Raw genomic sequence first — 14,320 nt, forward strand, 5'->3', positions numbered from 1 at the left:
TACCGCCACCCACTAGAAAATGGTATAAATTTCAAAAATAAAAATATATAAATGAATATCCAGGTAAGAGCAAAATTTATAGTTGCTCATTTCTTTGAGTTTCATGATTGCCTACACAAAGTCAAAAGATTAGGTGCGTAAGTTTAATTCGTAGCGTTCTATATCTCAGAATCATTTTTAATGTACCATCTTAAATGTAAAAAGACGGGACAGAATATAAAAGGGCGGAATAGGAAAGAATTTGGACTAACTTGTGCAAAATCTCTCACCTACATTGTTTTGTTTCGAATCTTAAAAAGACAATGATTTCCCATATTATCTATATTATTATTATTATTAAAAATACATATGTGCTGATAGACATTGTCAGGTGGCACACATTATGTCTCTGTCTAGCAAAACACATGAATGATCCTTCCTTGATCCCATAGATAAGCGGGGACAAAATCTAAATCGGGGTTAAGGAAGGAGTTTCAATGGTGATCAACATATGGTGATAAATTTTACTCTCTCTTACCGCATCAACTTTAACGTAATTAAACGTGGAGATGGCATTGTTTGAAACAACTGTGATTAAAAATTATAGTGGCTTAGTCTCTCTTATGGACGGGAATGGTGCAATGGACTATGGAAAATGAAGACCTCATTGACACGAAATATGTAAGAAATAAACATCTTATCTCAATGGTGGCATATAATTTAATTGCTCATATCACAATTTCTACTTATTTATCTATTATTAATCTTTTTTATAAAAAGATAAACTTTAATTTTCTTAAGAAGTGATATGCAATTAAGTTTTGTCGTAAATTTGCAGATGAATCTGAAAAAATGTATCAAGACGAATGAAATGGACCGGCAGGATACACATATTAATGTAACGAACGTTCTCTCTCATCTCACGTGAACGGAATGTTATTAATTTTACAAAGTATTTAAACAAAAATAGACCACAAAAAAAGGAAGGGGGGAAGTTTTAATTAGTATTCACTCAGTGTTTCCGACAAGAGTGGAACATAACCAACGCCACGCACCGCGCCCGGGAAACCCCGCCGAACGAAATGGAATAATCGAGAACGGAATAAACGAGAATAAAAGACGAAAACATTCGGGAGCGTAATAGCTGACGCTCGCACTCGTACAATCAACTGCTGCTCCCGAAAAATCAACAGTTGAAAGCGGGTGAAATAAGCCTTTGGAATTGCCGAGAGGCAGCCGGGGCCGCGGGGAGGGAGCGGGGCGGAAGGGGGGCACATCACGTCGAGCAGCGGCGGTGGGAGACTCGCAGAAAACGAAGGAGAGAGGTGGGGCGGCGGGATGGGTGGGCGAAAGGTGGGGAGGAGGGAGGGAGCCGCACGAAGGTCAAAGGACACCGCGGACGGGGCAGCAAGGCGACGCAGCGGCACGTGGAGGGGAGAGGGGACGGAATGGCGCGAGAGTGGGGGCAGGAAGCCCGAAGCGGCGGCGACGGCGTCGTAGCGGTGGGAGGGAGGAGGAGGAATGAGATGGGGAGGGAAGGAAGAAGGTGCGGAAGAGGGGCTGTGATGGAAGACGATGATTTGGAGTTTACCTGGCGAGGGAATAACGCCCAGAAATGTGCAGAGGGGGAGGCGAACGAGATCACATGGCATGAGAAGGAGACGGAGATAGGCAGGGTCAAGAGGCGAAAAGTTGGGAGGAACTAGATTCGGGAGGCCAAGGAGGAAAAGTGGTGTGTGATTGTTAGAACTGGAAGAATACGGAAGGCGGCGGTTTAGAATAGAAATGAATCGAGGAGGAGTAACAGCCCTCCCTCATGAGGGAGGGAAGATGAAGAGGCATGAGAGAAAGATCGAATGAGCTAAATGTGGAGAGGAAAGTACTAAAGAGCAGGAAGGAAGTCAGGAGGAAAAAGAAGGAATGTGCTTGCTCAAGGAGCCCCGGCTACAAACAGTTCTCTCCTGGGAACGTCAGCATGTCAGAGGAACGTAATAAAACGGAGTTTGGAAACGTCATAATGTCACGAAGTATGTGGAGGCAACATAGCGTGATTGAAAAGAGTGCAACTTCTTAAAAAGTTTGAAATGAATGGAATCGCACTCGACAAATATTTTTTCTCAATATTGCAAGTCTGCGGAAAAACAGAACTCTGTAATAAGGAGTGAGGACGAAGGGATATGCATAGTGGGGGAATTGGTCAATAATAAAGCAATATGTATTAGTACATGGACATGCGTTTTTTTCCAGCTTCATTGCTTTGGAGAGAGGTTGACGGAAGAGGGGAGAATGAGGCAAGAAATGACAGGATATTGAGGACAGCAGGATATGACAGATATGATGGGATAACGAGTAAAAAATCAAGGCAACGAGGGAGGAGAAAAAGAGGAGCTCGGAGAGAAGGACCGAAAGAGTATTTTTCCCGGGATATTGAGATGCCAGGGTCCCCTAATGTATTAAATCACTCCAGAGGGTATTCCATAAGTAGGGGATAGAGAGCATAGGTAAGAAAATAAAATAGGAAATATGGTGGGGCATAAAAAGAGACCAAAATATAAAAATGAGAGGAGAAGGAGGAGAATGGGGAGGGCAAAATGGTGTGCTGGGGAGTGTGCGAGGGAAGATAAAAGTGGGAGCAAAGGGAATGAGTGATGGTGGGTAGGGAATGGGGAGGAGGAGGCGGAGGATGAGGAGGAACGGAAGTTGAAAGTGTGCAGGAGAGGCGAGGAAGAGGGTAGCGGGAGATCGGTTGCGAGGGGAACGAGAGGATCTTCTTTCCACCACACCCGCCTATCCCTCTCGGGGCTGAGGGGATGCACGGGCCCCAACGCTACCACCCTCTCCCCTCACTCCCTCCCCACTACCCTCGTAACCCTTTCCACGAGGACACCATCATCCCCCATACCAAACAGCTCCCCTCCCCTGCCCCCCATTCCGCCCCCCCACTCGCAGAGTCCCCCTTCCGTCCAACTCATTCATCACCTCCCCATCATCGCACCCTCTCCCCTCCCAATCCTCCTGTCCCATCCCTCCACCCTCATCTCCTCTCCCTCCCCCGCCAGAGGCGAACGCACGCACGCACGCAAATCCACGAAACCTCCCTCCCTCTCGAAAATACACACGCCTGCATGAAAACACATGCATGCGTACGCACACTGGCCCACCCTCCACATCCCCTGCCGACACACAAATACTCCTCTCTCCCTCATCCCTCACGTTATCTTTCTCCCTTTCCACAATTCCCCCCCCCCGAAACATACCTCCCTCCGCATATCCCCCTCGACACAAACCCCATCCCCCCAAGACACAATCCCACCCCTTCGAAATCCCCTTTCCCTTCTCTCATTCCCCCGAACACACCATCCCCCTCCGATCTCCATACCTCTCTTCCCTCCCCCAACCCTCAATTTTTTGCCCTTCCCCTCCTACACTCCGCTCCCCTACCAACTAACTCACCCACTCCCCCGCCGCTCCAACCTCCCTTCCCTCCGTCGCTCGCTTTAGATCGATCTCCCTTTCTCATATCGAAGGCTATGATTGGTGTGCGTTGCGTACATTTTTTCCCGCTCCCGTGCTTTCCTTCCCCGAGTGTGCCCGGGCGCTGGGAGGGAGGTCGCAAACGGGGGGGGGGATGGGTGGGTAGGGAGGCAGGGGGGGGATGGCTTCGGTAGGGGGCAGCGGGGTTGAAGAGGGGAGTGGAGGGGGGAGCGTTTTCGGAGGAGAAGGGACGAGGAGTGGGGCGACGGAAGGTTTGGAGAGGGTGCGGAGGGGAGAGGCCATGGTACACACGAAGGGTGGGGGCGATGATGAGCGCGGAGGGGCCGGAGGGAGTGAGGGGAGGTTAGGCGAGGGGCTGAAATGGTTGCGAGGGGAGGGTGGTCTTCTCCCCCGGCTGAGGGACAGGGAGGAGGGGGCGTGTATGTGGTGGGCAAGGGTGAGGAAGAGGGTATGCTCCTGCTGGAGGGAGAGGGGGGAGAGAGGAGTGTGGGGCGTGCGTGGGGGAGAATGGGGAGCTGAGCTGCTGGAGAGAAAGAGAAGGGAAGGGGGCGATACAGGAGGGGAGGGGGACACAAAAAAAAGGGAGAGTGAGTGTGCCGGCTGCGGGGAGGGAGGGGTGGCTCCGGAGGGGAGGCGCACGCGTTGCGTAGCGAGAGGGGCGAGTGGAGAGAGGGGATGTTCAGGAATAGGGGAATGGGGGTGCGGAGAAAGAGGGGGGTGGTGAAGAGGGAGCTCTCTGCTGCCTGCTGCTCCTGCCGGGATCCGGCCGCCCTCGTTCCCCGTTCGCCTGTCTCGCACGAGCTCTGGCTTGGCGTGGGTCTCTCTCTCCCTCTCTCTCTCTCTATCTATCTATCTCTTCTCTCTCTCTCTTCCCCTCGCTGCGCTCCCCTCTGCGCCCGCCCGCCAGCCAGCCACCCCTCCACCCCCCACCCCCCGGCAATCTCTCCCCGCGCTCCCCGCCACCTGGGCCACGGCCCACGTACGCCCTCTCCCTCGCGCACACAACCGCCCACAAAGCCTACGCGGCGCAACGCCTCACACCCCCACCCCGACAGAAGAACAGTCCCTCGCCGCCGACGACGCAGCCGCCGCCGCCGTTGCCCCGTCGCTGACCGCCGCCGCCGCCGAGTATCTCTATTCCCATCGCCGTCGGAGCGGCCGCGACTGACCGGGCGTTGCACACGGGCGGGCCGCCGACTGCATTAGGAGGAGAGGAATTGGCGGAGTGGGAGTGGAGGAGAAAAGGAAAACATTTTTTTGCGGGATCGTCGTGCTAACTCTAACTCTCTCATCGCTTGTTTGAACCCTCCGGAGATCGACATGGTGTGCACCATCGACCCCCGCTCCTCGGGAGACCTGCTGCACCGCGCCGTGAGTCCACAACCATCTCCCCCGATCCCATCTCCAAAGCGCGGCCACCGACTCGAGAGGCTGGAGGACCTCCTCTCATCCTCAGGCTCCTGCTACCTGTGAACGCCCCCTTTTCGACTCCCTCCTGAGCCCCTCCCTCGAAAGAGAGCCGCGTCGGCGGCGGCGGCCTCCTCTCCCTCGCATCCGATCCCGGATAGAGGAGGTGCTCGCTCGCTCTCCCTCCCTCTTTTCTCTCCTTCCTCCCTCCCTCCCTCTCCCCCTCCTTCCTCCCTCAACCTCTCTCTCTCTCTCCCTCTCTCCGCCTCGTTCGTCCAGCCCGACATGGCCGTCTCCTCGAGTTTAAATGGCCGCGGCGGCGCATGGCTCCCGCCTCGCGTCCCGCGCGCCCGGGCATCCTCCTCCTCCCTCCGCGGCCAATGGGAACCGCACGCCCCGCTCTGAGCCCCCCCTCGCCTCCGCAGCCATCCCCTCCTCGTCCTTCCTCCGCACCCTCGCCCCGGCACCCTCCCACACCACTCCCACGTCACCTCTCTCTCTCTCTACGCCGCTCCCACCGCCACACCACAGTCGGCTGGCCTCCTCCTCCTCCCCCACGAGAAAGACACCGCCGTCAAACGGAGAGGACAGAGGCGGTGGTGGAGGAGGACTAGACACAAGGGATAATATAGGACCGTCCTACGCAGACCCTCGCTACCCCTCTCTCTCGTCTTCCCTGTTCCCTCATCCTTCCCCAACCCCCGACACCCGCCCTGGACCATCCAACACTCGGAAAAAAGTTCCCGTCCGTGTGTCTCGAAACATTTCTCTCCCCAAAGTGAAGAGTTCCCATTCATCCTCCCCGCCCGCCTCTGTCTTTATCTCCATCTCCGTCCCAAAAAAGTGTTCCGAAAGATGTTAAGCGCGTGTTGAGTAATTCTTCGGGTGTCCGTGTTTTTCTCCCTTGATATAATACTTCCTCGTCCTCGGTTCTTCGTGTGCGCTCTACGGAAGGGTGGGACAGACACGCGCGCCGGCTTCATTAGTGATAGCTTTACGAGCCCGACCCGTCGCCCTAAAAGTGCTTGACCCATCCATCCCCACTACCCCCCCACGTCCTCAAGCTCTCACGGAACAGTGTCGCGGTCTTGTTTTTGCTCGTCCTCAACCTTCGCCATTCCCTTACCTCGAATGTCTATATTTTTCCCGCCAGTTTTGATCCACACTGCCTTCCGATATCGCTTCCCCCGTTCACATTAAACTACTACCCCCGAATCTGTACTGAAGTCGTTGCGTTTCTTCTGTCATATTTGTCGCTTCTTCTACTTCGAGCCTTAATGACCGAGGATTCGCACAGTCGGCCTTCACGGGATATTTCCGTGACTATCGGTGAGTAGCCGACCATTACACATGTACACTGGAGGGAAGGATATCTTTCTTTGTGTGAACAATAGCCTACGATGTGGAATTTTTCTTTGTCTAATTTTGCTCGTACTCTTTTGCTTGAAAATACGATTTTGTGGTTTGATTATCTATCCTCTTACATTTTTTACTCATTAGCTACAAAAAGTTTTGTAATTTATTCCTTTTTTGTAATGCTACCTTAAATATTATTAGTAGCCGAAGTGGTTAAAATTTCTCTCGCACCCACACTAATCTTTTCGATGTTACTTCTTATCATTAAACTGTTGTATTTGTCCTCCTTTTTTGTCAAGGGGTCTGAATGTTGCAAGATTCATTTTTTCCTCATCAACGCGTTTTGTTCATTCCTCCGCTCTCATTTCCTTACACACATTTCTTTCTCCTTCACGATTTTTGCGTGCCTCACTCATATTCTTCAAAAATTCGCTGAATACTTTCCGCATGGCTAGCTTGTTGATCGTCGATACATGTCATCTTCCCGCTGTAACAACTACGTCTCACGACCAATTTCCCCCAAAATTCTCCCATCACCCTCCTATTTCGCACCCCCCCCCCCCACCGTTCCTCCCCTCTTCGTCAACCCCCACTAGCTCCTTTCTTCCGTTCCGTTCCCACTCGACCCCCCGCCCCCATTTCATTCCCCCACATACCCACCCGCCTTCCCCTTCCGCCCACTTTTTCCCTCGGGGAAAAAAAAAGACTTTTTGGCACAAGCGCCAATCGGATGCAACAGGCTTTGCCAGCGTTTGTACGGACGACCCACAATGAGCTTTCGGATTTGGGCGGGGTGCGGGGGCGGTGGCGTGAGCGAACGGGGTGCAAGTTGCCTCTCGAGGACGCTGGTGGTGCTTTGCTTCAGTGGTGCGAGGTTGAGAACCCCTCTGGCTCAGCTCTTTTGGTGCATTATCTCATCCTCTTCCTCGTCCTTTCCCTGGAGGATAAAAAAAACACCACATCACACCCCACCTAGCCAACTCGTTTTCCCCTCGCTGCCACCCCATTTCTCACCCTCTCTTGATCCGGAGGTTTTTGGCACTGCAGGACTCGTGGAACCGGGAGGGTCGTTCGGTAATGTGCTGGAAACAGATGTGTGCCGCTCCTTACCCGGAGTAAGCTCCGACGCAGCTTGAGCGTGGATAATTTAGTGATGGAAACGGTATAGCCTTCCCCCCGTCCCCGTGGTTACCACTGAGGGATTTGGGAATGTTCTCCAAAACGTGCGCCTAGGATTTTTGAGTTGTCTCGCGACCAATAGTTTCTCCATATAGATAATAGAGTAACTTCCTGTGCAGCAGGAGTGCTCTCAGTTACCCCGGGGGCGGAACCACATTCTATTTCACCCGTTCAACTAACGTGTGCACGATAATTGCATCTGAATGGATAGTTTTAAAACCTCAGAGAAGAACTTATCACAGTACGCTAGTGATTGGTTTGCTTATCAAGGGGACGCGGTCGCATTTTATATTTGTCCGGTTCCAGAGGGTTCAGAGTGATTTGAGGGGCGTTCATCCCTCGACCTGTTGGCCAGGAAAAACGGAACCTTACTCTGATAAGCTCCTGCCATAGTTGAATTCTCCTGCGCCTATTGCCGCATCTCGACTCAAAACCTTCACATTTGAAATTGATTTTTGCCGCCCCACGTAACCGCCCTGCCAAGCCATACCCCCCCTTGCGCACGTTATATCATCGTCTCCCGTAATGCGATTGAATGAGTGCGCAGTTGGGGCCTACCTGTTGGTCTCTTGAGCAATTCTTTTATATATATATATATATATATTATATATATATATATATATATATATATATATATATATATATATAGATGTGTGTGTCTGTGTGTGTAGGCATATAAGGGTTTATTTCCAATACCACGCTTTTCAATTCGATGTCATTAGGGTAACAGGGCTCGGAAGTTTGACCACCTTGTCCTTATTTCTTTCTCCTCTCTTCCCGACAAACCCAATACGAATCCCACACCAATAAAACTTACTAGTTATATGTTTTCCGAATATATTCTTTTTCCTTCCATTCGGAGATTGTGTGCGTGTGAGTGTGATTGTGGTGTGCTTGCTGTCGAGTGCAGAACGATGGGAGGGGAAGAAGGTTTTGGAGACATATTTCGTGCACGACACCGTTCGGCTGACGCCGGAACTTTTTAATTTATCAAAAATATCTTTCTAGCCTCCATTTGCCATCGTTTTTCACCATAGATGATCGCGTGTGTTTTGTGCCGCCAGTTTCAATTATGGCCCATAATGAGGCCCTTGAAAGCAATTTGGTCACGGTGCTCCTCCTCTCTCCCCCCATGTGACATGCGTGCGTGTGTGTTTGAGCGTGTACGTACGCGTGGTTAAAATAGTGACTCTAATACACGCCTCTTTGTCTTTGCTTTCAGATGAACCGTCCCATTCAGGTGAAGCCAGCGGACAGTGAGAACCGCGGAGGTGAGTGCATTCTTCCTTTTTTTACGCTTCATTCTAGCATTATTGAATACCCACGAACAGCTACGGTTAAAGCCAAATGGCACACGATAATTGGTCATGTACATTCCCAAGGGTACCGGCAGTGGTAATTCCAAACTTTTCACAGTTTTCTTAAATTTTACTTACGCTATTTGTTTACGCGGAACAATCAATTGGATTAATAATCAGTTGATTGGATCGCATAGATTTTCTTTAAATATTTCTTAGAAACGCTTGATCCTATGAAAACCCATGAAATGTTTGCACCAGGACATAAATACACCCGCTCCCATTTAGCTTGGATGAATCTGATTGAATTTTCAATCAGCAACCACGGATTCGACTGAAAAATAGCCGGATCACATAATTTGTTGCGAAGGTGGGATATTACCACGATTAATAGGTTGCTAAATTAACGTTGCTTAATACAAGAGAGATAAATGTGCAAACGGTAAAATGGTGATTTGGAATGTTATTTATTTCTGAAATCACGCAGCTGAAGCAATGAACTGGATTTTGTACATGATCAGTATCGTGTGTTATTGGCTAAACGCTTTCTTAGATCAAATGAAAACCTTCTCTCTGCAATCATGTACCTTTCACTCTAAACAGTAATTGGTAGATACGCCGTTAATATACATATCAGTAGTTATATACACACCTTATTTTGTTATATCTAGTTCGAATGAAATGACATAATGGTATGTGCGAAGTCACTCGTATGTTAATGCATTTGGTTAAATATTTTGCTAATTAGTTATACTCGATAGAATAGTGTTATACGTGTATTATTAAAGTGAAATTTCATTGTATAACATTAAGATGCGTCTTGCTCGGATGTAACAGAATCCGAGTCGCCTTCTGGTTAAAGCAAAAGCAATGAACAGGTTAAATATTTTCTTCCATGATAATTCAATTCCGCCAAGTATTAAATATTTGATCGAACATTCCAAGATCCTGAAAGAGTTTATTCAAATCCTTACATCCTTATCTTGATTTTGATTCTAAGGAACTGCTAGAGGCTACAAATTTTATGGTGAATTGTGAACATATTTCATAAAAAGTGTACCTGTATCGTAATTTTAAAAAATAGAGAGTATTTCGAAATAATTCTTGAAAATGCGACGGAGAGACGTTTTGAAGAGACCGTTTGCTCAAAATTAGATGGGAAATTGTACGGAAAAATAATTTCCGGCTGAGTGAATTGATTTTTCCCTGTAATTTCCATTCGAAGTTAGGTATGCAAGAACGTTGGGGAAATCTTTTATTGAGAAAAATAAATTCTACATCTCCATGAAATTATATGTTCAGATGATCTTCCGCAATTTTATGAGCGATCTAGTTTTTATTTATTTACACTGCTTTTGCGAATAGATTTTGAAGGATTCCGCTGTATCTTAGATTTACATGAATACGCACCAATTTTCTTCATGTTCAAGTAAAGATACTTTCAACGAAGGTATTTTGCTTAGGTACAACATTATACATAATTATATTCACTTCTATCAGCTCTCAAATACGATTTTGATATGGATAATGTTTCATAAAGGTGGATTCATGAACATATAAATATTATTGCTTTGAAATTAATTGCATTACAGCAAAATATCTCGATGTTATATTGAAATATTGCTCCTGCTATGTAATGCATAAAAGTCTTTCAAAATTTCGCCAGCTTTTTCTATGCCACGGTAAATTGATATTTACAAAATAGCTGAAAATAGGATAGGTACTCTTTATCTGGATTTCTTATCGCTTGCTGGTTTTTCACAACCCCATGCCTTACTTTTATGATCTACATAATGCATTCGTATGTATCGACTGTGTACCGTATTGTTACATTAAGCTATTGAATGTGGTATTTTCAAGGGTATATTGTTTGAATAGTTAAAAGGACGCAATTTTCTTGCATTTTCATGATCTATAAAGTGATTTAGAAATCCTTTGCTTATTTTATTTTCTTTAAAAATCTGCATACAGAGAGAATATTCTCGGTCAATTCCTTTCTTTCCCTTTCTAGCAATAATGGAAAAAATAGAACCAAGTTATACTTATTTGGACGGAGAAATTTTTAGAACTCCCTATTTAGACCACAAATACTTACAATTTAGGACACAAGCATTAAAACTCAAGTCTATGCGCTGATTTCTAGATTACTACATTTTGTATCAATGAGAAAAAATCATGTCCACAAATCTCCCTTTCTCACGAAGTAAACCCCCAATTTACATTGTAAAATCGACGATCCTATTTTGAGGAGTTAACTCGCATGAAATCTTTACCATCTTCTTGCCCTAAACTTCTGGCATCCATTTTAAAAGCTGCATTGCGCGGTTATTTAAAATTTATTGACATTATTTTTCTCATGGAGCTTTGAAAACACCCTATTTTTCCTCCTCAAAAAAAGTCCGACAGGAGGATGTGTTACTGCTATCTCTTAAATAACATTAAATTATTCCTTTCAAGTATGAAGAAAAATTTTAATTCTAATTCAGCAAGGAATTTAGATTTTGTAACAAATCAATCGCATTCATGAATTCGAAGATTAATTGACTCAACCCGCTTTTCATGCCTACTCCAATGCCTATTCCCTGACGCCCAGCGAGCTCATCTGTTATCTCTCTTTATTTGACCTACCTATTTGCCTCCCTTTCATCCTTATGGAACCTTCACATTTAATTTATTCACTAGTGTGTCCCTAAAAAATCAAATGCGTCCCAAATTTTCGCCAATCTGCATAGTTATATTCATTATTTTTTTCCAAATGGCTTTTTATATTTCCCTTCTCTATATTTGTGTAATATGTTTTTTAAAGTATTATTTAATTTCTCCGCTAAGAGTTAAGCGATTTTTTTAAGCTCACTTGTTTCCAAAAAGAACTAGCACAATTGTGTTAATGACTATTTGTTTCTTAATTTGTATCTTGTTAACATTGTAATTAAAAACTACATTCTTTAACAAAACTTAATTAAATATTGATATTACAGACTTTTTAAGGGGCATAAAAGTATTGAATTTGATGCTTAAGCCATAGACGATTACTAAAATTTTTATCCACAGAAGCGCTGTTTAAAATAATTTTAGGAATAGACGGAAACCCTCTACTATAAGGTTTAAGTTAAAGCTTTCGTTAATAATGCTACGATTCTGTTCTATTGAAGGAGGAACTAATATTTTTGGGAATACAATTGAATAGATGTTAGTTTTAACTAAACTTCAAGTCAACGATAATTATGTAAATTGGTTCAATTATTAAAAGTAAATGGAACTTTGGCCAAGAAACTTTGTGCACTGCAATAATCTTTGCTCATATTCAAAAGATGGTGAGTGTTTGGCGAATAAATTTTTACACTCTGAAATTTCATTAAGTGAAGCATTTGCGTCTTTCGGATTTTGAAAAATTCTTTCAATAGTTGCGTCAAAAGTGCGTTAACTTAAATGTATCTGCCGTAGATCGAGAAAGAGACTGAACCACTTGCGCGTAACTTTAACTTTGAATCTATTTGTACTTATTCGAATCATAGTCTCAATTATTACGAGAAAAATTGTCATTGAGGAACTGGATTCGTACGTAGTCTTGAAATTAAGATATTCAACTCGCTATAGTGAAAACCCGCGTATTTCTGAGCTATTCTTGCGAGGCATTGTATATGTTTTTCAACACTATCGTGATATTCAACAGATTCAGGCGAGATGAAGTGGAAGTTAGTCGTTATGATTCAAATAAATTTGCACTTTTCCACAAATAAGTGGAAAAAGGCAAATTTATTTTTCTCATACTATCGTGATAGTTCTAAACGAACATGAATATATTTACCGTTAAGATTTAACGGTAGTTTTAAATTATTTCACCGAGGTGGGGAAGTTGTGTACAATAAGGACGATTGTTCTGTTAATCAGGCCAATGCCACCAAGCGGATTCCACCGCCCGTAGAGGATTTGCGGCATACAATATTAAAAGAATGGATAATGGCGGTGATAAAAGTTAGCCCGCCTTGGAATTGTACGTCTGGGAAGTATATATTAGCTTCAGCCTTTGTCCGAAAAATATTTTTTTTAAAGCTCTATAAAAGCAAGAATTGAGTTTGTGATAACGATTTAACAAAATATTAAAATCTTAGCTTCAATGGTTTATTTTCCTACATTTTCAGTTCCCAAATATTACTTATACCTATTACTGAAATATAACTATTGTTGTCTCTGAGACGCCAATTACATTTAAATACTAAACACTGGTTAAAAGACAGTCACATATTCTAATAATTATTAAGTTTCACTTTACCTATTCTAATCCTATAGCAGGAGTTATTTCCTACTTTAATTATCTTTATTGTACAAGTTATCATTTTGGCCTCATTTTTTAAATATTATGTTGTTTAGCTATATTTTCTATCCAATCGGACCTTGTTTCCTTATATGTATTCCTTTAGATATGCGTGATGCAAGCAATCGTGCTTCAACCATCTGAATTATTGTTTCTCACTTGCCAGGACTCCATTGCATAACTACGATAATCTAACTATATCTACCGAAGTCTATGAAAGAACTGAAAAGTTATTCTAAGTTATAGTCGAGGTAGAGACCATGTTTGAAGCGATTGCTTATACCTTTACAGCCTCCTCCTATTCTGGTTGCTGGTAAGAAGTGTCCATTTGAAGTTTGTTTGAAAATTAATTTTCAAAGCTCACAGGACCCATACTTCAGCAACATCCATTCTAAAAATGATGGGAATATATTTTTAGACGTAGCTTTGAGCTTGAAGTTTAATTTCAATAAAATACTCTTGCAAATAGTAATGTAATGCCTCTACATGAAAAAACAGTTTTCCCTAGCCGGAATAAATGCACTTGTTTCTACAGAGGCGTAGTGTAAAGCCAACCTTCATACTAACATTTGTCTTAAGAGATGGCTTGAGTGAAAATCGTTCTTTCCCCCATCATAAGCCTAAGAAAGACAGTTATTTAGATGTGTGCCTGTTGTCGAGGCATGCAAATTTGCATATTTTTCTCCCTTCCTCTCACTATTTACCCCATGCATCATCATTGTTCTCTCCATAGTCCATAGCAAAAATAAAATATAAGGAGTCTAACATTCATCTGGCTCTACGGAAAAACCTGTATAAAAGAATTAAAGGTTTTCACAACATTCGAATGAGACGACGCGTAACATAAACATCAGGATTTGTAGAAGCTACCGTATAATTTGTCTCTGAGGCTAGTGCTCATTTGGTGGCATATATCTTAATCCCACCTCCATTTTTTATAAGAGTCTTGTATAAAATTTGCCGCGATTAATTGTAAATAACACGTATTTAAATAAAATTTAAATATATGCAATGTAATATTTTTTCGAAAACATCTGGAGAGAAACTGTGAAATTCAATATGCTAATTGTCTAATTAAAATAATTTGATATGGAGACATTTTATGAATACCAATATATATATTCTAAGGGAATTATTTCTTATGCCGACCAATTTGGAATGAAAACAAGATAATGCACACAAAAACCAGCACTAGATTTCCTTAACCTTTTGGAAAATTAGTCCATTTTTAATTATCTCAAAAGGCCAATATGTTAGGTAAACTTAACTTAACTTTACCTTTTTGTAGATG

At 44.3% G+C, this 14,320-nt stretch overlaps 1 protein-coding gene across 5 annotated transcripts in view; it reads left to right on the forward strand.

The window, feature by feature from the left end:
• The first annotated feature begins 4,793 nt into the window (after positions 1-4,793).
• bru3 (bruno 3) overlaps positions 4,794-14,320 on the forward strand; it is a 182,472-nt gene continuing 172,945 nt past the window's right edge. For all 5 annotated transcript variants that reach the window (XR_011701448.1, XM_071587314.1, XM_071587316.1 and 2 more), the window contains exons 1-2: positions 4,794-4,845; positions 8,639-8,687. Coding sequence is in view for 4 of the 5 variants with exons in the window: in XM_071587314.1 (XP_071443415.1) it covers positions 4,795-4,845; positions 8,639-8,687 (100 nt within the window). In the remaining variant the exon portion in view is untranslated. The remainder of the gene's footprint in view (positions 4,846-8,638; positions 8,688-14,320) is intronic.

Source organism: Hetaerina americana, unplaced genomic scaffold, assembly GCF_022747635.1.
Source record: "Hetaerina americana unplaced genomic scaffold, ioHetAmer1.1.p SCAF_3, whole genome shotgun sequence".
NCBI classification, from domain to species: domain Eukaryota; kingdom Metazoa; phylum Arthropoda; class Insecta; order Odonata; family Calopterygidae; genus Hetaerina; species Hetaerina americana.